This window comes from Neospora caninum, chromosome XI, assembly GCF_000208865.1.
Source record: "Neospora caninum Liverpool complete genome, chromosome XI".
Classification (NCBI taxonomy): Eukaryota; Apicomplexa; class Conoidasida; order Eucoccidiorida; family Sarcocystidae; genus Neospora; species Neospora caninum.
The window spans coordinates 5,379,796-5,403,660 of record NC_018397.1 but is presented as its reverse complement, the minus strand read 5'-3'; the positions used below and the strand labels follow the sequence as shown (position 1 = coordinate 5,403,660).

The following is a 23,865-nucleotide window of genomic DNA, read 5'->3' as shown; positions in this document are numbered from 1 at the left end:
TCTCCAGTGGATGTAATCCTTTCTTCAACGTCCGTGAGCCTCCATGATTTTGTGCCCTCATGGGCACGTCCTCCCGTCTCTCACAACCCTGTCCAACCATCCGGATTCTTACCCGCTAACTAACTGGAGAGAAAACCGCCACATGCGGCGTACCCATGGATAAGATTCCGGATGGGTGGAACCGATTTTTCCCCGGCGTACAGTTGTTTCCCGCTAGTATCTCGTACATCGTGATTTAACGGTGTGAGGCGGTTCGCTGTTTTTACTGTACGTACAGCAGAGCGGCATGGGAGTGAACCCCTGCGAGCCTCACGCTGGAACAATCGAGGCATCCTGCACGTCGCGGATACGGGGAATTTAGTCGCTCTCCAGTACTTTGTGCATTCCAGATTTTGCCTTTGAAGAAACCGGAGATGCTGCGGTTTTGCGTCAACGTCGATGCCCAAAGTCCGATTTCCCCGAGAACTACTCCCTGCAGCTCGTGCGTCTCTCATTCACGACGGCGCGCTACGTGGCAGTGAAGATTGCTTCTCCATAATGTGCCGCGTACATAGTCATATTCCCATTGTGAATCTTCCCCCTATTGATTAACTGTCCTTGACTGCTCTGCTTTTCAAGGACGACTGTCATTTCCCCCCTCTCGGCATAGAGGCCGGTACTCACATCCCACCAGGCGTGGGTCCGCTCTCCTCTCGTTTAGCCGTCTGCGAACTATAGGTGATTGGTTCATTTCTCGGATTTTCATTCTGAGGGTCGTAACCCATCTCCCACCTGCTCCAGGCCTGCGACTACGGGAGTGCCAGGTAACTTACGAAGACCATCTTCGTTTAAGACTCCGGCGGTACCAGCAGCAGCTCTTGTAGGGGAGGGTAGCTGCCCAGACCAGTCTCTAAGGTGGTGCGCCGCGAACACGCGGCATCAGAAAGCTTTCCTGTTTCTGATATTCTTTGTCGGAAAAATGGCGAGTGAGCCGTTCATTGACTTCAAGCCTTCCGAGGCAGGGCTTCCGCCCGTTCCGCCGTCCCCGTCCCAGAGCAGCGCCGAAGACGAGCCGCTGGTCCGTAGCGACAAGAAGGCGAAGAAGGAACGTCTGAACTCTATGAAAACCAAGTCGCTGATGATGGTCAACGCCTCAGCAGCGCTCGATGGATGCGACGACCAGCTTCTTCCGGCAACCTTTCGCGCTCTGGAACGCGATCTGAGCTTCCATCCGTCGCTGCTCGGATATATCACTCTCGCTCAGACAATGTGCCTCTCGCTTCTCTGTCCTCTTTGGGGCTATTTGTCTGACCGGCACTCGCGCAAATGGCTTCTCGCGTTTGGAACGTTTGCATGGGGGCTCACCACCACGCTTCTCGGACTCGTTTCGGACTTCTGGCAAGTGAGTCCAACCCCACGGAGGCGGGGAAAGGCGCCTCGACGGTTCCCGATGAACACTTAAAGGAGCTAGGATAACCGGAGTTCTGTGCGTCACGTAAAGAACGTGCAGAGGTTTGTGGGGCGACTGACCGAGTGTACGAAACGCTGACTTACAAATACATATAAAATACCTCACACCGTATGTAGGCGGTCTGTGTTTTGTGAACGGTCGAGACGCAGTTCAGGATGTGTCCGGGCTTCTCAAGGGAAGGCTGGCACTCACCCGCTAGTTTGTTCGTTGTTATGCAGCACTTAACGGGGATCCGTTCGGATCAACAGAACAAAGCGTGTGGCGCCAGGCAGTACCGTGTACCCGAAGACTGGCGCAACACAGCAGGATGTCATGGGTTGTTTGGTGTGCGAAAACTGTGGACCGGGGGCCGTCTCTACGGTATGCGTGAAGCCTCAGAACTGCGCTTGTATTCTGGTATTTTCTCGTCTTAGCCAACCACTGAACTGTGTTCCCGTCTAACTGGAACTCTCGCTGCGGATCTGCTGGCCGGGTGACCGAGTGCCCGAGGGTTGACTGATTACTACAGCAGGTGTGCGGAGCAAGCTTCTGCCGTGCGCGCGGTTCGGCTTGCTCACTGGGCCGTGCTTCAGCACCCTGTTGTTTTTCTGCGCTTCTCAGGTCACAGCCCTGCGTGCTCTCAACGGCGTTTTCCTCGGGAGTGTGGGGCCGATCTCCCAGAGCATTTTGGCGGACACTGCTGCGAGCAAGAGCCTCGGCTATTCCTTCGGTTTGATCCAGCTCTGCTCGTGTATCGGGCGCCTCGTTGGTGGTGTCGTCACCACTTCAGTGGCGCTGCTCGACGTTGGTATGATCCGGGTACGTGAGCACGTGCGCGAGAGGCTCTCTCGGCTTTTTTATGACCGTTCTGATTCTCGGTGTTCGCACGAAAGACCAAACGTTGTATGGTTTGCGAATGCCTCTTGTGTCAGCAGCTTCTGAGAAAGGCACCCTGTTTTGCTGTGGGCAGAGGAAGAGAAATCCAACTCAGTTCCAGGCTCGAAAGAGTCGGCAGGCCGGCAAGGGGGGCGTCTGCGACGAGAGGAAACTTTAGAGGACTTTCCGCTTCACGATTGTTCGCTTCCTGCCTTTTTCGTGCGTGGTAACTGCGTCCGCATGCATCATCTGCTCTCTACAACTGTCCTTTATATTCTGAGCTCGACTGCACATGCACTCCCGTCCGCTAGCCCAGGGACTGTTTCCCGCGCCGTGAACCTGCTTTCTCGCCGATTGTTTCGACGCGCCTCTCTTCTCGGTTTTCAGGGCTGGCGTGTGTGCTTCTTTTGCGTCGGCGGCGCGAGCATTGTCCTCGGGCTTCTCATCGCGTTTTTCCTCGAGGAGATCCCCCGGAAGAGTTCACGGAGACGTGCAAAGTTCGTCGATGAAAGCGGCGGAACAGGTGGGCCGGTCCCGCAGCCGCAGGACGACCAGAACTGGTTGTCCTTTTTCAAGGACGTTTTCTCCCAGTCTCTCTCTACCCCGTCCATCGTTATCATTCTTGCTGAAGTAAGCGGATATGAGTGTGACTGCGTTCCAACACGCGCCTTCACACTGGCTGTGTGTACGCGGCGTGGCGGTTTGGGTTCGCGGGTTTGAACAGTGCTTCTTGAAGTCTGGAGCGACAGCCTTTTGGATTACCTCCGCGTGTAGCCAGTCAGAAACGTTGGTGTCTTCAGCTTGGTGGACGGTCGTGCATGCCTATTGTTGTCGGATGGCCGCGCTGCCAAACAGTTCTTGCTTTTTTCCTCCAGGAAGCACTTGGAAAGCCTTTCGTGCGTGAGACTGCGACAGGGTCCAACGACACGCGACGGCGTCCGGGTCTCTCTGCACGGTCGCGGTGCCGTAGCGATAGCGCCACTCTTCACGTCTCTTTTTCCGGTGATTGCTCGTTTTCCTTGTCCAGGGCCTTTTGGGAACAGTCCCCTGGTCCGCCTTCAGCTTCAACACCATGTACTTCCAGTACTGCGCGATGAGCGATCTTGAGGCGGCCGTCCTCACCGGATCGCTTCTCATGGGCGCGGCGGCGGGTGGCGTTATGGGCGGGCTGCTTGGAGACCGTCTTTTCTACTGGAGCCGTGGTCACGGTCGTCCTCTTGTGGGTAAGGCTTTCTGCATTTTTCGCGCTTCCGAAAGAGGCGAGCAGGTGCTCTTTCGGGGAGTCTCCGTCGACCCGCGGTTCACGGCTCAGCTTCTCGGTTTGTGATGCTGCCGGCTGAGCTTTTACACCGTGTAACAAATCCAGTGTGTGGTGTTCAAAGCCGAACACCCATCGTTCTCCTGACGCGTGTTGAAGACAAGACCGAAAAGAGACTGCGACGCGTCGGCGGAGCGCCGAGGGGACATTGTGGGAGGATACCGACGTGGTGATTGCTCACCCTCGAAGCGATTCACAGATGCAAGAGAGGAACTGAAAATGAAAAAAAGAGCCCCCAGCAAACGTGCTTCCCCGGATCCTCCGGTTCAGATGCTGTCGCGCCGTTCTGCCTCTTTTGGGTCTCAAAACCAAAGTCAGAAACTGGACGCCGGAAAAAAGGGCGTTTTCGTGGCTGCTCGAGCGGGGGCTCCTTCTGCAGTACGTCGATCCAAGAAACGCCTGGGTATGCAAGCTTTCCCCTGTCCGTTCCGACGGTGTCTCCCCGCTGTGTGGTGTGTGTCATTTGTGAACAGGTCAAGTGGCGATGCTGTGTCGAATTCCTCTTCTCGTCCTCGCCTACGTTGTGGTCCCGAAGGAGGAAGAATATTTCTATGCCTACTTCCTTATCGCTCTGTTTGTCGGCTTCACGTCCATGAGTGGAGTCGCTGTCAACCGGCCGATTCTCTCAGATGTTGTTCGCCCGGACCACAAAGGAACGGTCTTTGCTATCGTAAGTCGCCGTGTCGCTCTCTGGAGCCGTCGCTCTCGTTCCCTGCTTGCGCAGTTTTGTAGGAATCCAGTCGCACATGACGCGAACACGTAACAAAGAACCCCTGGAACCGGCACCCCCCCTTCCCACATTTAGGCACACGTGCGTACGACGTTTCCTTTGGCTCTTTCTCTTGCAGACTGTTGCGCTGGAGGGTAGCAGCGCCGCCATCCTCGGTGCGCCTTTGGTCGGTGTCCTCGCTGAATCCGCTTTCGGCTACGAGAGAACTTCGCTCCTGGTCAAGGATATGCCTGCCAGTCTGCGACTGGGAAACGCCTCGGCGCTCGCCAAGTCTCTTTTCCTCCTTACGGTGATTCCGTGGTCCATCTCGTTCTTCCTGTACGGCATGCTACATTTCACTTACGGTAAGAGACCGCACTTCTCGGACAGTTTTCACGGGATTCCCTGTGCAGAAGCGGGCAGAAGGGAACATTTAGGGAAGACGTGGTGGCGGCTGAGGCATCTGAGAAAAAGTGTGTGTGCAACCTGACACTGAGGGAGTGGACCGATGCGTGTGGGTAACTTGACTGATGTAGTTATACGCTTAACTGTCGACTTTCGGGTCGGTCGGCATCCCAAAACGACGGAGGTCCTCACGCTTTCACCCAGATTCCGATAGGCGTAACTGGCGTACATGTTTCCGGAAACATGTGTGTGCCGAGCACTGCGCGCACCACGGGACGCGACAATCCAGGCTCGAGCCGAATCCCTGCCCCAGTGTCGGTAATGGTGCGCTCCGTTTCGCGTGCGCGCGTGTGGATGCCAAGGCCGGTCACTGGTGTCGCGCGATTCCCCCTCAAGTGTCCTGATTGGGTTCTACGTCGATGCGCGTGCTTTCGTCGGCGTCGCTGTGCTGCCATCCCGCAGAGAAGGATCAAATCGCGCTGGCGAAGATTGTTAGCGAGGAGTACGAACGCGCAGACGATGAGGATATCGCGCCCACAGACGCGGGTTCTGTCGCTACCCTTGAAGACAACACGTTTAGGGGCGTCCGCAGTGGATCTGTGCGGACGCCGCCTGTCACCTCGGATAGTGATAATGACGCGGAGAGAAGGATGGCATAAGAACAGCCCTGAAAAAGGAGTGCGCGGAAAGTGTGCAGACACGTGGACCAGGTAGTAATGTAGTGCAGCAATGACGAATGAAGCGTCCATGCAGGCTGCCTTGTACGACAGCCGTTGTTGATTTGTGTTTGGTTTGTGCGCGCTGCCGTACCGAACCATGTTGCTGAGCAGGGCGAAGCGTAAGCCAGTGGGTATGTCGTCAAAGAAGCGGAAGTTCTGCAGGCTGGGAAAAAATTTATTTCCCCAGGAAGCGAGGAACTGCCAGAGATGAATGCAAAGGACTTGGGGGCAACCCCGTGGACTGCTACGAACTTAATTGTGTTAACCGGCGGTTTTGGGCTGGGTGTATATTTCCATGATTCGTCATGGACTCTGAAACCCGCAAACCCCGCGAGTCTCTCTACTCAGCAGGCGTGAGTCTGAGATACCTTCACATAGCACGCGCTTGGCGTTTTTCAGCGCAGTTGCCAAAATTGTGCGGCGCACCAAGACACAAACAGTTTATTTGTTTACAGAAGACAACTTCAGATGTAGTTCAGATGCCGTGTTCTGCGATGAGGCCAGATATTCACCTTTGTCGTTTTCACACGTGGACACCTTTGCTGGGGGGGGGGGGGGGGGGGGGCTGAGGGCGCGAACCCAAGATTTCTCTACGCGAAATCCGTGAAGAGTGGTAACTGTCGCGCCAACGCGAGTCCGGCAAAACGGATGGGCCGTCGCAGAACGATATGTAGCCGAGAGGAATGCCCGCGACATTTACGTCACGCCGGCAACGTGCAGTTTGGTTATTCAGTGACCGTGCTGGAGAAAACCACGTAACAGCAGTTTTTTCGGGGGGTCAAACACTCAAACAGGCTGCGCTCTACGCAGCAGCAGCCGGACTGTCTTTTTTTGAGGTGCACTTTTCTCTGAATTTACCGAGGTATAAGAGCTGCTGGACCGTCCATATACGCTGCCTGCCAGGAAGAAGAGGCTTCGCCTGTACAGAACGAGACAACTACACGCGAAATCGATGATCTCATTTGTGCCACTGACGTCCACTTGGCTGCTTTGGAGTTGTGTGGCCGCTACAGATTTTGTGTCAGGCGGTTCGTAGGCAAACTGCAGCTCTATCGACGAATACAGGAAGACAGAACGAATAGATTTCTCGCATGGGAAAGTGCTTTGCGCGCTCAAGGGGAACTGCCTGGTTCACGAAACAACCTGAAGTTATGTGGAACGGTCGAATCTCGGCATGGGGAAAATCGATCCGTTGATGTGCTTGTCTGAAAACTTGCAAGAACCCAACAGGAGTCGAATGCACACCTGCGCCACTGCATTCGGCAAAGAATCTAGTAGAAGGAAGGCATGACCCGAAACCGGGAAGTCTACGAGGCAGGTCTTTCCTTTTCAACGGATTCTCCTCGCGCATGCTTTCTGTCCGGCATGCATGCTGCTTCGCGTACAACCCCGGTACACTTTTTCTCATCAAAGACTCAAAGTATCGGAGAAGCCTGCCTTTTCCTGCTCAAATAGGGCAATATGTTTAGAATGGGAAAACAGAACGAAGCCTGGGTAAGACGCATCCCCAAGTTTGGTTGCAGGCATCGGGCTCTACTCCGACAAGGGATTCTGCCCAGCAGCCGTATACTGCCTTCAGCGCAACGTGGAATTTCTTGAGCAGAGACGTGGAATTCTTTAGTAGAGACGTGGTCCGTCTTACTATTGGACGCTCCCGTTCTTCAGCGGACAACCTGTTTGGGCTTAACCGTTGAGACTGCTGTTCAAAAGCATGCGTTTTCCAGTAGGATTTCCCTCGTGGGGCTACAAGACGAAACGATGCGGTTCGCACGCCTTCACCCTCGTCCACTCCCGTGTCTCGTGCAAAGTGTCGCGTAGCAGACGAGCTCCACGTCATTGGAAGAAAGCAAGGGCGTTATAGGTCTGTTTCGCAGTTCACGGGCGTGTCTATGAGGACAAACACCGCGACATTTAACTTCCGCAACTTAAAACCACACAGGCAGTCCGCGTATTCTGGCGCCACGGCATCGGCGGTTTGCTGAGTCCCGTCCGAGAGACGTTTCGAGAGTGGGGGAGTTCCGCCGTGGTTCCCGCAACTTTTAAAACGCGCCGTTCGCAAGTGGATGCGCCTCCATTCGCTTGCCACTGCAGCCGCGCTTAACTTTTCCGCAAGCATGGGAAGGGGCCGTTTGTTGCTGGCTGACCCCGCGAGTCGCGGCGAGGACTGCGCCCGCCTGCCACACATCTCCATTCCGAATCTTCAAATCGACAAGGAATCCCTTCGCATTGTTCTCGAGGATGGTTCCTCGCCCGAGAACGCGAGTCCGAGCTCTGCCGACCCTCTCTTGCGCGAGACGGGGAAGCGCGTCAAGGTTGCCTCCGCAGCACTCGACCGTGGTGCGGAGCCCACGGGAGATCCGAGCTCCGGGGCGCCTGGAAAAAATCCGAGTCGGCGGCACATCTGCGAAGGATGTGGCCGCAGTCGCTCTTTCTGGTGTGGGAGTTGCCATCGCGCCGTGGGTTCGCCGGAAGCTCGTGCACGGATTCCCCGTCTCCAGTTGCCTTTCCCTTTCCACATTGTGCGGCACCCTAAGGAGAAGGCGAGCAAATCGTCCGCAGTTCCCCTCGCCATTCTCGCTCCAGATCACGTCCACATCCACATGTTCCCGGACCTTCCCGCGTCTCTGTTTCCAGTGGACTCTGGTGCGACGCCGTCCGAGTTAGGCCGCGTGGGCCAGCGCGAACCGCCGGCGAGGGCGGCCAGGCGCCTCCACGTGCTGCTGCCTGACGATGACGCGACGCCGATTGACCAAGTGAACTGGGACGACGTGGAAGGCTGCGTGCTGCTCGACTGCACGTGGTTCCAGGTTCCGGGGCTTCGTCGCCACCCAGGCATTGCTCCGCTCCCAAAGATCGCGCTGCCCAGCCACAGCTCGATTTTCTGGAGGCAACACAAACGCAACGAGGCCTGCTTCCTCTCGACAGCGGAGTGCGTCTACCACGTCCTCGTCGCGTTCCACGAAGCGGTCGCGGGGAGGAAGCGTCCGACGGCGACGGAAAGAAGGGAAAACGGCCACGACTGCGAGGCGGCGCTCCCCGGAAAGGAAGGCGCGACAGATTCGCGCGCGAAGGAAGGTGGAGACCGCGAGGCGAACAGTGAAAACGGCGGCGCCGAGGCAGCTCGCGAGACTGCGCGTTTGCGCGCCGGTCCTGGCGAGGCTCGAGAGAACTCCGCAGAGAAGGATGGCAGTGCTGGGCTGCGAAGCATGAGCCGAGTGGAAGGCGACAGCGGAACGGGGTCCAATCGCGCTCTGAGCAGCGCAGAGGGGGAACCGGACACAGCGACAGCGAGGCATCGCCCAAGTGACGGGGTCTTGGAGAGTGACGCGGAGGCGGCGCGGGAATGCCGGCGCACACAGGCCGCAGCCTACGACGGGAGATACGACAACATTCTCTTCTACTTTGTTCTGTGCCACGGGATTATCTTGGAAGACCAAAAGAGGCGACTCGAGGATAGGCAGAAAGAAACGCGTGTCACGGGGATGCGTGGCTAAGCGCCGAAAGGCGCCTGCTTCCTCGAATCTTAGCTCCTGCTGTTCAAACACCTCAGTGGGGGAGGCAGTCTCAGTCAGATGCGCCCGTTTCCTCGATTCCACCCGTTTCCTTCACCTCTTTCTCTATATCCTGGCTACAGTTCCTAGTGCTCCTCCTCTCTGTCTCGCAGCTTGCCTCTCTTCTCGCTCTTTCCTCTCTTCTCGCGCTTTCCTCTCTTCTCTCGCTTCTCTTCTGCACACGAAAACCCTTTTTCTGCCATCGCTTAGCCGTTCTGGCCACGGGAGGTACGGTTGTCTTGCCGTGATCGCTGCAGCTGACGTTTTGTCAGAACCGCCTGGTTTCCCGAATATCCTGGTTTCGCGAGAAAGCCTTGTCCTGAGCGCCAGTCGGTCGCTACTTTGTTTCGCAAGCTTGCAACGAACGTTTTGGTTGGTAAGGTGTCTGTACAACTGATCCACGACCCAGAACTGAATAACTCACAAACCGAAGAAGCAGAGCCTTCATAGTGCTGTGGAGACTAATATGGCTCCAGATCTCCCTCTCCTCTAAAGGACGCCCACGAGCCCAGAACGGACCGAGCTTGGCGCGGCGATCCCAAGAACAGAGACGCTGAAAAAACAAAGGGGCCCTGAAAGGTGTTCGCCCGAGTAAAAGCACACACACGTTCCACGGTTCTTCCATCTGGGGAAAAGAATCGGCGTTTTCAAAAACGGAATGCTGGATCACTCCGTCGAGTGTGTGCGTACAACTGTGACCAGCGACAGCGAGGACAACACCTTTCGGGTGGCAGCCTCTCTTGTGTCCGGCAGTTGCATTTGTCAAATTCGGCGTTTGCCCCATGAAACAGAGGAGGAAAACGGCCCTTCACGAGGGCTGACAACGCACCAGACCTCACGAAAAGAAGACCGCTCTCCCCCTCAAACTCTCTGTTTTCCCTTAGCACTTGTCTGGTGTCCACTTCACTCGCCACGCGTCTCCGTTTGCCCGCCCACATACCCCTTCCTCCAGGCGCGCTCCTCCCTCGGCCCGTGCCGACACGCGCAGGCGTCTCCGTGTCTCTTTTCCGGGGTTCCGCTTCTGTGCGCACTCCTCCAACCACGCAGCCTCTGTTCCTCCCGGCAAGTCACGCTCCGGTTCTGAGCCTTGAGGGCCAGCGACGCGACTCGCCGTGGTCTCCGGCAGACAGACACGCACGAGCCTCTCACTTTCTTCCCCAGCCATACATCCTCTCGTCTCTGCGGGCCTCCAGCTCGCCGCGGGGGCGTCTCGGAGACTGCTGCCGCGTCAGAACCATCGACACCGCATCCGCTCGCGTCATGTGATTCCCGAGACTCGGCCCACGCCGCTCATCAAACCGCTCGTTTCCGCCCTCCCTCCGACCTCCTGCAAAGGGTGTTCTCGCGGATCCTGTTCGCGAGTCGCCTCCACCGTTCGACCGCCTGTCGGAAGATCTCCCGGAGCCCCCGCTCGCGACCGCTGCGCCCGTTTCCTCTCTCACTCCCCCCGTCCAACGCTCTCCGCGGCTGTTTCCGCCACGCCTCGCTGCGTTCGCGGTTTGTCTCGCGAGAGACGCCCGCGGCGCATGCGCGCGTCTGGACCGAGTCGCCGCGCCGTCTCTCTCCCCCTGGCCTTCAGTCGACTGCGGCTGAACGGGCGGTGGGTTGGGAAGCAAACCCTCCAGAGGATTCCTGGGAACCGGTCGCGCGCTGGCGCACACAAACGCGCCGTGCAAACTTTCGCGAGAACCTGGCGAACCCCCGCGCCGGCCGTGCGGCCTGTCCGCGTGGCGACTGGCCACAGACGGAGCGTCACATGCATGCGTTCGTCCGTGTTGAGGCGGGGGACCCGTCGGAAGGTTTGATGCGAAAGTTCGCCGAGGTCCCAGCCTGCCGCGTCTGCTCTCAGCCTCGAAGGACGGATGCCGAGCCGCCGCTCCGGAACCTCTGCTGTCAGTTCCGCGGCTCCGCCCGGACGCGCCGTCGGGAACTTCGAGTCTCGGGGCCTGGGCGGTCGGCAGTTGGCCTGCGCCGGCGCTCGCCACTTGGGAGAGAAGAGTCTGAACTCGGAACGCTTTACTCCACAAGCCGCACTTGAGACACTGCTGCGAGATCTCTTCGTACGTGAAGCCGCTCCGCCAGCGCGCGCCGCACGCGCGACACTGGTAGAAACCGAATTTCCTCTCGCCGCGGACGAACTGCATGAGGTCCAGCAGCTTTCGCTCAAAACGCTTTCGCGTCTCACGCTCGATGCGCAGGTGTGCACTGCACAGCGCCTGCTGAAGAATGTTGACTCGGCGGTTGAAGCATCCGTCCCGGATGTGGTACGCGATCCCTTCCAGTGTCTGTACAGTCAGACTGTGGACCGCGCCGGGGTCTTCGCGGCGAACGAAACGCACGCGCCGCTCGCACAGATCCAACAGATGTCCCGCGGGCAACGTGCCCCGGCGATTGCTCTCGGACTTGTATTCCCACGGACGCTGTTTCGTTTGATCGAATCCGAGGAGCTGCGTGTGCCAGAGTCGGTAGGCTTGGCGAGCCGTGAGGTCGCGGCGGAAGCCCAGCTGGGGAGCGGCGCAGCACACAGGACGAAGAGAAGAAACCGAAAAAAAGGTACAGCCGCTCGGGAGTTTGGAGAAACGCAGCAGCCGCCACGAAGAGAAAAACACCCGGTCGGCAGAAGGCGAGGATGATGCCACACACAGCGGAAAGAACGGAGAAGGGAAAAGACCGACTCGTGGGGACCAAAAAGACGCGTGCATCTCTCACCACGCGGAGAGGGGAGCGGGACGAGACGGGACAGCAGAGAAGAACTGCGGGGAAGAACGCTGCGATCAGTTTCGGCCGCAGGAGCGTTCGGGCGCCGCGTGCGTCACAACGGATCGAGACCAAGCACATCGCGCTCTGAAATGCTACCGCTCTTTACAGCAGGAACGCATGGCTACGGCTACAGACAGCGCCCCGGATCCGATCCAGCACTCTGAACAAACCGGAAAAACGCTCGGCAAAACGTCCACATGGTCCGCCGCGCCGCGGCCGGCAGCACAGCTTCGCACCCAACCGCGGAGAGAGTGCCCACAGCCTATCCTCCATTAGAGGACATCCGAAACGTTGAGTTGAAGGCTCTCTCCGGTTTTCCCGAGGAGCCTTTGCCCGCGCGTCTCACCTGTTCCACTTCGGTGTCTGCCGTTTCCGATCGCGCCTTCGGGTCCTGGCCTCGGGTTTCGTCTGCGTCGTCTCCCTGCAGTCTGGCGAGTTCCGCCTCGATCTTTCTGCGTTGCTCGGCTGTCCAGTCCGCCGCTGCGTACGGGTTCACTGGCCCCCAGTCGCTGTACACGGCAGACGGATTGACGCAGAAACTCTCGCCGGCTGCGTCTTGCTTGAAGAGCTCGCCGTGGAGACTCAGCACGTGGAGGAGATCTTCCGCCTCGAGGCGCGCAGGGCGGTCCCGCGCCGAGACACAATCCTCGCTTCGAGCCAAGACTTGATTCGCCGCGAACAGCAGAGATGCCAGAGACGTGGGACTGTCGGGCGGGAACCGGACCAGAAGGGAGTCTACGATCTGCAGGCGTGGGAGAGAGACCGCAGGGAGAAACCGAGCGTCGCCAAAGAGTGTCGCGCGCTGAGAGACAGAGAGCGAGACGGCGGCGAGTCCGCGAAAGACGCCCTAGACACGGCACTCAAGGAAAAAGAGCCGGCGGCGACGGAAGAGCCGTCTGAACAAGTGAGAGAGGCTCTGTGTATCGCCACATCGCGGACACTTCCCGTCGCGTCGTTCTAAGCACGCAAAAACACACTCCAGGTGCTTTCTCCCCTTTTTTTATCTCGTGCGCTTCGCGCGCCTTCCCTTGTCTCCCCGGTCCCCGTCGGAAGCGTGTTCCGTGTTTTCGGTTCTCTTCCGCGTTCTTCTGCAGACCCGTCGGCTGGGCATGCACGGCTGCAGCCCTCGGGCGACTCGGTCCCTCTCCGTCCTCACCTCTTTCTGCTGCTGCACGCGAAGCTGCGTTTGCTGGCCAGCTCTATCGAGGACGTCTTCGTTAACAAGCGACGCCTTGGGGAACTTTCTTTGCAAGAGCGGCAACCACACATCGTCGCTGAGCGTCGCCTCGACGGTGCCGCGGCACACGCGCCCGAGACTAACAACGTCGGCGACTTCCAGAAAACTGCACAGGAGCACAACGACGTCGACAAGACCCAGCGCCTCTTCGGCAGGCGGAACCGGCTGCAAGAGAACGTACAGCTCGCCGAGGTCCTGAGACGCAGTTGCGACAGACGAAGAAGAGGAAGACGAGGAAGAGGAAGACGCGGAAGAAGAGGAAGACGCGGAAGAAGACGAGGAGGACGAGGAAGAAGAGGAAGACGCGGAAGAAGACGAGGAGGACGAGGAGGACGAGGAAGAGAGGCGGGGGTCAGACAGACGGGGTGATTGAGTTGTGTCAGTCTCGCAGCCAGGCCAGGGGCGCGGGACGAGCCAGGGGAAACAGCTGCTCGTTTCATCGCGCACGGGCACGTTGAACCACTCGACTTCATCGTCGGAAAATGCGTCTTCGGTCTCACTGAGACGCGGCGAAGGAAAGGGACTGGAGCCCCGGCGAGGGACACTCGCCGCTGGCGCGTCTTCTCCATACACTCCCGTCTCGTCCAAGGGAGAACATTCTCGCTTCTCACTCTCTCCGTGTCCCGTGTCCTCTGTCTCGGCCCTCCAGATCTTCGCTTCGCGTCTCTGGGCCTCTCGTCGCTTCTTCTCCGTCTGGATATCTGCGCGCCGCGCCTCTTGCCGCTTCTCTTCCTCGTGCCGCATGGCCTCGACTCTCTCTTCGCAAACCTGCCTCGAGCCGACAAAGAGCGCGCGTGAACTGTCCAGAGCCTTCGCGAGGCCCCGACTCAAGTGCATCAACCCGCGAGCGACGCACGCTGCGTCCAGCGCAGTCATTCGCGTGCAGAGCTCGGACAGCGGCAGCATGTGGGGCGGCCCCGCGCGTTGCAGGACGCGACTCGCGAGGAACTGCAGCTCTTCTTCTGCGCCTCGCAGCTCGCGCAGCCGTCGCCGAGCGTCGCGAAGTGCCGCCGAAGACGCGGGACCAAGCTCAGAAGCGGGGCCGTCCTCAGGTGTCTGTACACTCGGCGGCGGCGGAGCCGGCGCCGGCGCCGAGGTGAAAGTCAGAGGCGCTAGCCGGGACATTGAGGAGAGACCAGGGACACAGAGAGAAGGTATACACAGACGAAAAAAGGAGACGCGAAGAAGCACAGAGCACTGGGGCGAGATTCGATCCTCTCGAATTCCAGGGTTTCGGCACGTTCAAAGCCGCGGAACGGCGGGCGAGTTGAGAGGAAAACGCCTTGCGCCCGGGAAGGGGTGAGGCGCGTGCCTTTCGGCGCCGCAGGTTCCCATGTGAACCTTTGTAGAGAAGACGGAAACGAGGCCGAACAGAGAGGGGAAAATTGGGCCAGACGGAAGCCGCGTCCGGCGCGCCCGGAGGCAGAAACAACGCTCCGCGGCGCCTTGTGCGGCGCTGTCTCTCAATTCCTGGGAACTGGAAAGTTCCTGCAAACGGGACCGTTTCAGCCGGGTGGGAGATCAAAGGAGCGCCTGGCTTCCAATGCGTTGAGTGTCCAGAGCAAGAAGAAACCGAGCTCGTTTCGGCGCTCTACTTCCGCAGCGCCTTTCACGTTTTCCACTGCGGCTTGGCGCGGTTCAATGACGTCTCGGCAGAGGTTCCGGAGTCGACTTAAAAGGCGACTCGCCGGAGGAGACCGCTAGCAGCAAACCATCGCACCTGTCCAGTTCTCGGAAGCCGGAAGAGGTGCGTGCACTCTTCAAAATCGCCAGAGTCAAAGTGGGGGCTTTTCGTTAAATCTCAGAAGTGAAGAAGGCGTTACCAGAAAAGGGAAATTGGCCCGATTCTCGAACGAGCGGGGTCGCCGCACTCGCGTCTGTGTCGCATTTTTGGAGAGAGCCGCGCGCGAGATTTGTTTTCGGGCTGGAGAAGAGAAGCGCCTTCGATGGGAAACAAAAGGCTCTGTCCCCGTCGAAAATCCCTTGCGCGCGGTGCGCGTGCGAAGACCGTTTTGCCTTAGAGAGAGCGTAGAAAACCGGGAATCAACGGCGCATGCGCACACAGGAGTTTTTCCGACGCTACAGATGCAGGATAAGATGCATGCGGCGCGTTGAAAAAGAAGGAGGATCTCGCAACGAAAACGTACGGCAAAAAGGTCAGATCATGCCTTGGATTGTTCGGTGAATCCAAGGGGTCGCCTCGGATCCGAAACCTCCACTTTTTTCCATCGCCCTGATGGCCTCGTCAAGTTCTTTTTCTCTTCGTTGCCGCGCGGCGGCCGAGGCTAGCAATGCGTAGCTGTGTCTCTCGCCGCCTCGCACACCAACGAGGAGACGTGTCCGCGAGATATCGCCCGTTGCGTACCTCCGTTTCCGGTTCTTTCTTTTCCTCAGTCCACTTCGACATCGCCTGTCGTGTGTGTCTCTTGTGCCTTACCAAATTCCGTCGGGTCTTGGCGCCGATCGCTCTGCCGGCGAAAAACAGAAGCCCACGACGAGATCCGCCATCGGGGCGCGGCCGTCTCCATTTCTCTCAAGCGCCCATCTCGGTCTCCCTTCTCTTGTCTCTCCCTCGGTTGCCTCGACGCCGGAGTGTCCAGGCGTCGCCAGCAAGGAATCCAGACTCTGGCCTCGCCGTTCTGCTCCTCCCGAGCCCGAAAACGAGGAACTCCTGGAGGACGACGCTCCTTGTGCGTTTCCCTCTGGCGGCCATTATTTCGTTCCCGCGTTCCCTCCACCCCAGAGGAGTGAGCGTCGTCCTTTCCCCGTTGGATGTCGAAATCCAACGCGTTTGGCTGCCTCAATCGTTTCTACGGGAGAACGTCGAAGTTTTCGGCTCACGCTGTTCTTTGTCGACCCCCCCCCCCCCCCCCTTCGTGTTGAGGTCCTCGCGGCGCTTGCCCGCCGCGCGTGGCCGAGGGGTGCGTTGGATGAGAGAATCGCGCGTTTCCCAAGTCTTCAGAGTCCGTTTCCTTCAGCGTCCGTTTCCCTCCGAGAGGGAATCATGCTCGGTTTCTGGTGACATGTGTTGAGACAGCGTGAGTGACTTCGCAAGAATTGCCGCACGAAAGGCAGGTCCGCGCCGCACAGCGTGGAGACGACTCGTCCAGCTACGCCACGGCATCGCGCGCCCCGCCCGGAGCCTGCCGGTTCTTCTGCGCAGACTAGGTCTCTGACTGGCTGTCCTACCTTCCCTCCCTGTCTTTCACAACTCGATGCGCACGGGGAAACGCATTGTGTGCATACGACTCGTGTGTGCGCGACCGCACCTGCACGTAAACCAGTATAGAGATACAGATAAATCTAAACGCGTCTGCCCGTGTAGGTGGTGGGGATCGCTTTCGGTGGGAGGCGGGGCTAGAAGTTTCTAAAAAAATGGTCTGGTGAGAATGGAGAAACGGCTCGGGCGCGAGTTGCTGGAGCCCCGCGGAGGGAGCCTGGGCACGCTCGGTGCTGGCGACCAGGTGAAGCGACACCGGTCCCCGCGCAGGAGCGACGTTCCGGCTGAAACGGAGCGACGCCACGTCGAACAGAACCTCGATTCTAACGAAGACGAAGTGATGTTCGTGCGCGCTGTGGACCTCGACGTTGTCGAGATTCCGGCTTCCAACTCGCGCAGCCCCCAGAAAAAGAAGGTCCGGCAAAAGCCCAGTGGAGGCGCGCCGCGCCACGCGCCTCTCGACTCCGCCACGCAGCTCGGCGAAACGAAACGCCCGCAGACTTCCCTTCTCGCCTCTGCCGGCCCGGGAAGGGCGATCTCGGCTCCTGCAGAAGGCCTCGCTCTGATCTTCTGCAGCAGCGTGAACCAGATTGAATTGGTTTTCGGCGAGCGCCAAGGCGACATCCTTTTCTTCTACCGAGGACGGCCCATCTCCACCGTCTGGGTCCAGGGGTTCGTCGTCAGGTACGCACGCACGCCCCGCACTTTGTCTCTCGGGACTCCTTTGGGCGAAGCGCGACGACGGCCCGACGAAACAACGGCGTGTGGAGCTTAAGAAGCGAAAACGCGTCCGACTAAAATGGAAGACGCTGCCACACGCAACTGTGTCCGTGCACACCAGATCGAAAATGCTTGGTTTCCACGCATGTTCCCGAGGTACCAGTTAGGGGATCTTGAGGAAAGGCTTGTCTTCGCCGTAGGGCCCCGGAAGCGCAGCTGTCCCCCCCCGCCCCTCCCGGTTTTGGACGCGTCCGAGGCAGGCACGAGAGGCTGCACGAAGGCGACAAAAAACGGGAGCGTTCGGCGAGTTCGCCTGCTTCCGACTCGTCGCCGGACGAACGGACGCGAGTCTGTGCGCTTCGGGTTCCCAGCGCGGGGCCCGCAGCGGTTTACTCGCCGTCCATCTCAACCACGCACCTCGAAAAACCCTCGGGGAGATGCCGCGACAACTGCCTGTGGCCGAGCGGTTGGAGACAGCCGGAACAGGCTCCGACGCCGCCCTGGAAGGCGCCGTTGCAGTGTCTTTCTCCTGTCCTACGCGTGCCGAGTTTTCCACGTCGATGTTTCTTCGCCGGGTGCACTGCCGGGTCCGTGTCCTTCTCGGACATAATCAGTTGGAACGCGCGTAGATGAGCAGTGGAAGAATGGTGCGTGCGATGCGTTGACGCTTCGGGCGCTCCGCGGGGCGTGAGTCGCGCCAAAAACCTTTCGGCAACACTCGTCCCCCTCGGAGAGACACAACGTGTCTTCCAGCGCACCAGCACAAACGGTTTCGTTTCGAGTGTGTGTCCGTTGCCTCAGTGTCGACGAGAGAGCGGGTCTCTTCTCCGTGGACGATGGCACCAGGGTTCTCGAAGGGACGGTCGACGCCTTCCCGGCGTCCCGCCAGCTCCTCCACACGCGTGTGCGCTCAGAGGGCGAGACGCCGCCGAAGCCGAGTGAGCCGGAAGTCGTCATCGTCGACGACGACGAACAGAACGAAGACGGTGGCGCGGCGTGCCTCGAATCTCCCGCGCGTTTCAGAGACGGAGGCGAGAACGAGCGCAACGCGGACCTGGGAAGCGCGGCCGGGGTGGCCTGGCGAGAGGCAAGGGGAGGGCTAGTCTCTCTCGACCGGACGAGGAAGTTTTCTCTTCGAGGGACACTAGCGGAGTTGAGAAAGGCCCAGCTGGAGGGCGCCTACGTCTCTCTGCTGCTACAGCTCGTGCCTGTCACGGTGGACTCAGACGTGATTCTCTCCTTCCACGTAAGACGTTGTTGTCGCAGTCGGGCGCAAACGAAGGCGCGCCGCGAAAGAATGAACTTTTTTCGCCAGTGGCGACTTCTGTCAGACGTGCCGAAAGGTGTGCGCGGCCTTCCGTTTCGCTTTCTTCGACTTCACCGCGCACAGCTCAGACTGAGAATCTGCGTCGCGGAGGACTGTGAGCAGAAAGAAATCCAAAGTGAAACGCCGCTCAAGGACGAAACGGGTCGCGCCCCCGAGCCGGCCTGCACGAGAATCTGGCCGCGGGAAATCGAAGCGACAGGCTGGTCCGCTATACTGTCTCTCTTCTCTTAGAGCCGGAAGCTGTCGGTAAAGGGGTTCTCCTGCTTGTGTGTTTCGTCCGTTCCGGTCCAAGCCCCGGGCTTCCCCTGAGGGTGCATGCGCCAGTCTGTCCTGGATTTTGCAGCTGCTGAGAGTCTCGGACTGCCCGAACAGCTGCGCGAACGCGGAGGCCGAATGGCTAACGCACGTAAGCCGGAACGCCTGGGAGCGAAGAAAACGTCCGGCGCGTTTGCTCTCTTGGGAGAACGCAGATAGGCGAATCGGCACCCCCGTGCAGAACACCCATCGTTAGCTAGCCCCCGCAGGCCAAGACGCGCTGCCTTCCCCTCCGTGCAAAAAACGCCCCACGCGCTCGGATTTTCCGTGTTTTTTTGTTCGGCGGGTGCGCGTCAGGTGCTTCGGTGGCGCTTGGGCGTCGGCCGGCGAGCTCCGGGGCATGCATAGATCCACGCAAAGACGCTCGACACGGACAACGGGTTCGCGGGAAGAAAGCCACGGCCGACAAGTGCATCCCTAGGAGTGCGGTTCCCTACGAGGCGGAAGAACGATCTGCCGGGAAACTGCTTCAGCCCCAGCGACGGAGGCGCGCGCTCTGTCGGCAACGCTGCACGTCTCACACTACACTGGAAACGGCACTGACTGCTAGGGACTACGAGGAGACGTGTATGTTTTGGGGCTGTCCAGGGGAGTGTGTGGCGCGGGCGCGGCAGAACCGAGAACAACGCGTTCTCGCTGGTGGGCCGCCGTGGGTGCGCAGCGCGCGCGCGCGTCGGAAAGAGACAAGTTAACTTCACATCGGTCAGCCGGTCTCTCAGCGTTGTCGAATTCACATGTGGGCGAAACACGGAAGCCTCCGCACGGCCGGACCCCGCCGCTCGGGCTCTTTGAACCCGGTGACGCGGTCGCACAAACGGCGGCAGCTCGGTTCACAGGTGTTTCGAGTGACGGCTTAGACTGGCGTCTTTCAATCTATATAAAAAACCCTGACCAAAACGATTTCGAACTGAAGCGCCCCAGAGCTGCATATATTCGGGCTCAAACCCCCCAACTTCCCCGGGCAACTGAACTTTCGCGCGCGCGTGCGCGCCTCGACTCGCTCCCACGGTTTTTTCTCTTCTCGCAAAACCACGCATACGAACTGGAACGCCGCGCAGCTGGCCTCGTCGCGAGAAACCACACCCACTGAAAATCCCACGCTCGCACGCGGCGCCGTCCCCCCTCTCGTTTGCGCCGCTGCGTCATCCGCGTTCTCCCCACTTCGCGCCGGATGCACAGGAAGGCGGCGCACCGCAAAAACACCCTTGTTTTCGAGGCCGCGCGGAACCCGCTGGCTTTCCCGATGCCTTTCTACACAAGACCACCTCTCTCCTCTCCACATGCAAGCTTTACTGGTTGATGTACTGAGACGCGTCGATGCTCTGCGGCATCTCCGCAATGTGAACCTCGAAACGGGTCTGGACGTCGTTCAGGACGTTCGTGTCGTCTTGGCTGGCCACGAAAGTGATCGCTAAACCCTTGGTGCCGAAACGCCCAGCGCGTCCCACGCGATGCAGGTACGAGTCGCTTGAGTCTGCACACACAAACCCCGCACACACACGGAAGGCGGAGTCGAGACGGCGCACAGCGTTTTTCTGACTCACCTGAACCCCGAAAGCGCAGCGTGGTGAGGAATACCCCCCGCAAAACGAAACACGACCGTTGCACGCGAAAGACTGGACCAAGGCGCTCCGAGCTCACGATTCGGCTCGGAGACCGCACACACACACACACGCGACAACTAACTGTAGCGGACACAAACCTCGTGGCCGGGAGACACGTTGCGCGCCACGCTGCACTGTGTACTTCTGGTCCTCTCCTGAACGCTTCGGAACGTGTGCGTCTCGACTGCACGCAGGGAGCTACCCGCACGCCTAGACTCTCCCATCACAGGAAACCACACACCACTGACGAGAGAGGACAGACGTCAAACGCACTCGAAAGCAACAAAAGAGACGCTCTTACTTCAGTGGTCAGGGGAAACCCACACATCTGGTTTAACCGGGAAAGGAGTGAAACCCGCGTGCGGTTCTGCGCCGCCCAGAGAGAGCTCAGCTTACCAGGCATGTCGTAGTTGATAACGATGTTCACGCGCTCAATGTCAATGCCACGTCCGAACAGGTCTGTAGCTACCATGATTCTCTTCTCGAAATTCTTGAACTGCTGATACCTGTTGATGCTGGAGACAAGCACACACAAATCGCAGCGGCCGCGCCGGTTCCACGCAACGAGCGTCGCCTGGACGAACTCCAGACGTGAAACAAAGACGCCCTAAGAAAGTGTGGGAGGCAGAGCATCATCGGCCACAACACGCCCCCAGACAGGGAGAGAGAGTAAGGCACACGTCGGCATCCAACCTCGCTCCACGGCAACGTCTTCCACACACCACCAGGGACCGTCTCGATGCGCCTCTCAGGCGCTGCCTGCAGTTTCTGTCTCTGTGCGCTGCGGCGCGCGCCTCTCTCCCATTGTGTTGCCGACGCCTACCGTTCCTCCTGGTCGAGACCCGCGTGGATGGCGATGGACGGGAAGTTGCACTCTGTGAGGAGACGGTCCAGAGCTTGCGCTCGGGAGACGCTCTTGACGAAGATGATAACCTGGTTGAACTCGAGAGTGTCCAGCAAATCGTTCAACTTCCTGTTCTTTTCCGACTCCTGGAGTTTGACGTAGTACTGGAGCAGCCCGTGGAGCGTCAGCTTGCTCTCGTCGTCGATGAAGACTTCGACGGGGCTCTGCATGAAACGCTTGCAAACGTCGCGGATCTCCTTGTTCATCGTGGCCGAGAAGAACATCACCTGCTTCTTCTTGGGGGTCGCCATGAAGATGTTTTGCACGTCCTTTCGCATGTCGAGTTTCTCCAGGCACTTGTCGCACTCGTCCAAGACAAAGTGCGCAACCTTCTCCGCATTCAGGTGCTTTCCCTTGATCAGCGCCAGGACACGCCCCGGCGTTCCGATGAGGATGTGCGGCGTCGTCTTTGGATCCTTCAACATGTCGATGTTCTTCTGAATCGAGATGCCTCCGTAGACGACTTCGCACTTGACGTTCTTCAGGTACTTGCTAAACCGGTCAAACTCGTTCTTAATCTGGAAAGCCAGCTCGCGCGTGTGTGCAATGCCCAAGCACACCACGCCCTGAGTGTTTCCCTCTTCGCCACTCGCGTCGAGGTTCAGCTGCTGGAGAATACTCAACACGAACACGGCGGTCTTGCCCATTCCTGAGGTAAAACCGCAGCCACGCAACGCAGGCGAAACGCGCGTCTCGGCCCTCAGCCAAGTCGCAACGCACACGAAGGCCGCCTCGCGCACTGCGGTTCTCCACCTCTCCCGCTCACGCATGCGAGCGCCTATTCCTGTCGGGCATCTTTTTCCCCGTCATTTTCGCACTCTTCCCGCTTGCCCCACGACAGCCAGCAGTGAACACGCGCGCGCGGTCCGTAAATGTACTCTCGAGAGGCGGATCAACGGAGACGTGGCGGATGCCAAAGTAGGCGCCGTACCTGATTTGGCCTGGCACAGGACATCGACGCCCGTGATGGCGTGGGGAATGGTTTCATGCTGAACTTCTGACGGATGCTCGAAGCCGGCGTCTCCAATCGCGCGCAGCAACTCGGGCTTCAAGAAGAAATCTCTGAGAAAGCAACACACACCACAGTCGACGGGCTCTCCGTGCGCACACCTTAGTTTGCGACGCACGAAAACCGGCGCGCCTGTGCGCTTCAGAGAGGTCGAGAGACCGCCCTCTCGCATCCAACAGGCGCTTCCCCTGGACGCGCCAGGGTTCCCGGTGCGTCCAGCAGCCACTGCAAACCTTGGCCACTCAGCAGACATCCCCTCTCCCCTCTTTGCGCGCCGTGAACTGAGGCGAACACCAGGAAGTCGCTGAACTTCCCCCCGCAACGGCGAAGCGACTCATCCGCTCGCGTACCTGAAGCCAGAAGCGTGGATGGAAACGTAGTTTCCACGGCCAACAACGACGTCCTCGACTCCCTTCTCCTGTGAGCATCGTACAAGGGATCACGAACGACGGTTTCAGTTTCGCGGGTCGACTCCCCTCGGCCCCTCTCTCTTCGACATCCCGGTCTTCCTGCACAACTTGCGCCGAGATGACGACTCCATTTCTGTGAGAAAGCGTGGACAGCTGCCCACAGCCCCCAGTCCGCGGGAGACAGACACAAACACGTGCCTGGCACATTCCTCATTTGCTGTTCACACACTTTGAAGCGAGCACGGGAAGGACAAGCGATCGCGTACGCAGTTGGCGGGGGAACTGGGCCCAGAAGACACATCCGGGAGGCGATAGGCACAAGAGGCAAAGTTTTGCCAGGTTCATCGCCACCAGGCACACCAGTCGCGAGGCTTAACCGAGTTGTCCCTGCACCAGCCGTCCATATCGCCCGTCTGTGGAAACAAGGAGACCCGAGAGGCCGGTCTTGAGATGCACTTGAGCGCACACGGGAGAGAGTCAGGAGCCGATGCTGCCAGAGAGGTCGATGAAAGCTTCTCAACGACGCGGAACAGAGCAGGGCGGCGACCGGTCCTCCAAGACTTGCAACTCGCACGGAGAGTCGGTAAGTTCTGCCCGTTCCTCCGCGCCTTCTCGGCCTCGTCTTGCGTCAACATTCCGCCACCTTTTCAGACACGTACCACGCGCCGGCAGGTTGTGCGGTTCCCGTAAGGGGAAGCGAAACGGCCGTCTCTTGGCCACAAAGGAGTCGCGTGCCACGCCCAAAGGCAAAAAAGTGAAGCAGGACGGATCCACAGAAAACGGTGTCTAGAGCTGCTACACAACACTAGGTTCACACGGGGACGCACAAATGAAAGCGTCTAGCGTTCTTCGATTGTCCACAGCCAAGAAGTGAGCGACTTCAGGTGTGACACAGAGTGAAGGCACCGGGGGATCGCATACGCATTGCTGCAGATGTGGTACAGTACGGACTCGGAATCCATTTTACACACGAAAACGAGACAACTTCTTCGAAATGTACGGCTATGATCCCAGTTTAACCCACGAAGTGTCGGTTACTTGCTGGCTCCAAAGGTTCCCCGAAAGTTCTCTACCCACCTTGGCATCATTTTGCTCATCTTCCTCATAATCGACCAATTCGTCTGCGGGGTTCTGCTCCAGAGTCGTCATTTTGTCAACGCGGTTGAAAGAAAAAAGACAAACGAAAAGCACGCACTACGCGCTGCGGATGCTGTGGGCACAAAAACGTAGAGAAGGTACTGTTTTCCAAAGCCCTCGACGATCCTGTCGACGGCCATGTTTCGACTTCGGTTCGCCGAACTACCCTTTGCGGGAGAACCCCCGCGTCCTGTGCACCACGACGCTATGCTGGT

General features: G+C 58.9%; 5 protein-coding genes across 5 annotated transcripts; 3 read left to right on the top strand and 2 right to left on the bottom strand.

Annotated features, from left to right (window-relative positions):
- Positions 1-958: 958 nt before the first annotated feature.
- Positions 959-5,396, top strand: NCLIV_059490 (Major facilitator superfamily MFS_1, related; the record flags this gene model as incomplete). The annotated part of the gene is made up of 7 exons (XM_003885503.1): positions 959-1,381; positions 2,051-2,248; positions 2,693-2,935; positions 3,333-3,528; positions 4,097-4,293; positions 4,472-4,697; positions 5,200-5,396. The coding sequence occupies 7 exons, from the start codon at positions 959-961 to the stop codon at positions 5,394-5,396; spliced, it is 1,680 nt and encodes a 559-aa protein (XP_003885552.1).
- Positions 5,397-7,570: 2,174 nt separating this feature from the next.
- On the top strand, positions 7,571-8,950 carry NCLIV_059480 (conserved hypothetical protein; the record flags this gene model as incomplete). Its single annotated transcript, XM_003885502.1, has 1 exon — positions 7,571-8,950. The coding sequence occupies one exon, from the start codon at positions 7,571-7,573 to the stop codon at positions 8,948-8,950; it is 1,380 nt and encodes a 459-aa protein (XP_003885551.1).
- A 1,202-nt stretch (positions 8,951-10,152) lies between these two features.
- On the bottom strand, positions 10,153-14,129 carry NCLIV_059470 (conserved hypothetical protein; the record flags this gene model as incomplete). Its single annotated transcript, XM_003885501.1, has 3 exons — positions 10,153-11,511; positions 12,114-12,509; positions 12,924-14,129. 3 exons carry the CDS (start codon positions 14,127-14,129, stop codon positions 10,153-10,155), a joined length of 2,961 nt encoding a protein of 986 aa, XP_003885550.1.
- Positions 14,130-16,393: 2,264 nt separating this feature from the next.
- NCLIV_059460 (conserved hypothetical protein) lies at positions 16,394-18,934 on the top strand (the record flags this gene model as incomplete). Its single annotated transcript, XM_003885500.1, has 4 exons — positions 16,394-16,908; positions 17,746-18,190; positions 18,615-18,677; positions 18,884-18,934. The coding sequence occupies 4 exons, from the start codon at positions 16,394-16,396 to the stop codon at positions 18,932-18,934; spliced, it is 1,074 nt and encodes a 357-aa protein (XP_003885549.1).
- A 941-nt stretch (positions 18,935-19,875) lies between these two features.
- On the bottom strand, positions 19,876-23,662 carry NCLIV_059450 (hypothetical protein; the record flags this gene model as incomplete). The annotated part of the gene is made up of 6 exons (XM_003885499.1): positions 19,876-20,060; positions 20,587-20,705; positions 21,014-21,743; positions 22,026-22,156; positions 22,454-22,521; positions 23,591-23,662. The coding sequence occupies 6 exons, from the start codon at positions 23,660-23,662 to the stop codon at positions 19,876-19,878; spliced, it is 1,305 nt and encodes a 434-aa protein (XP_003885548.1).
- Between the last annotated feature and the right edge of the window lie 203 nt (positions 23,663-23,865).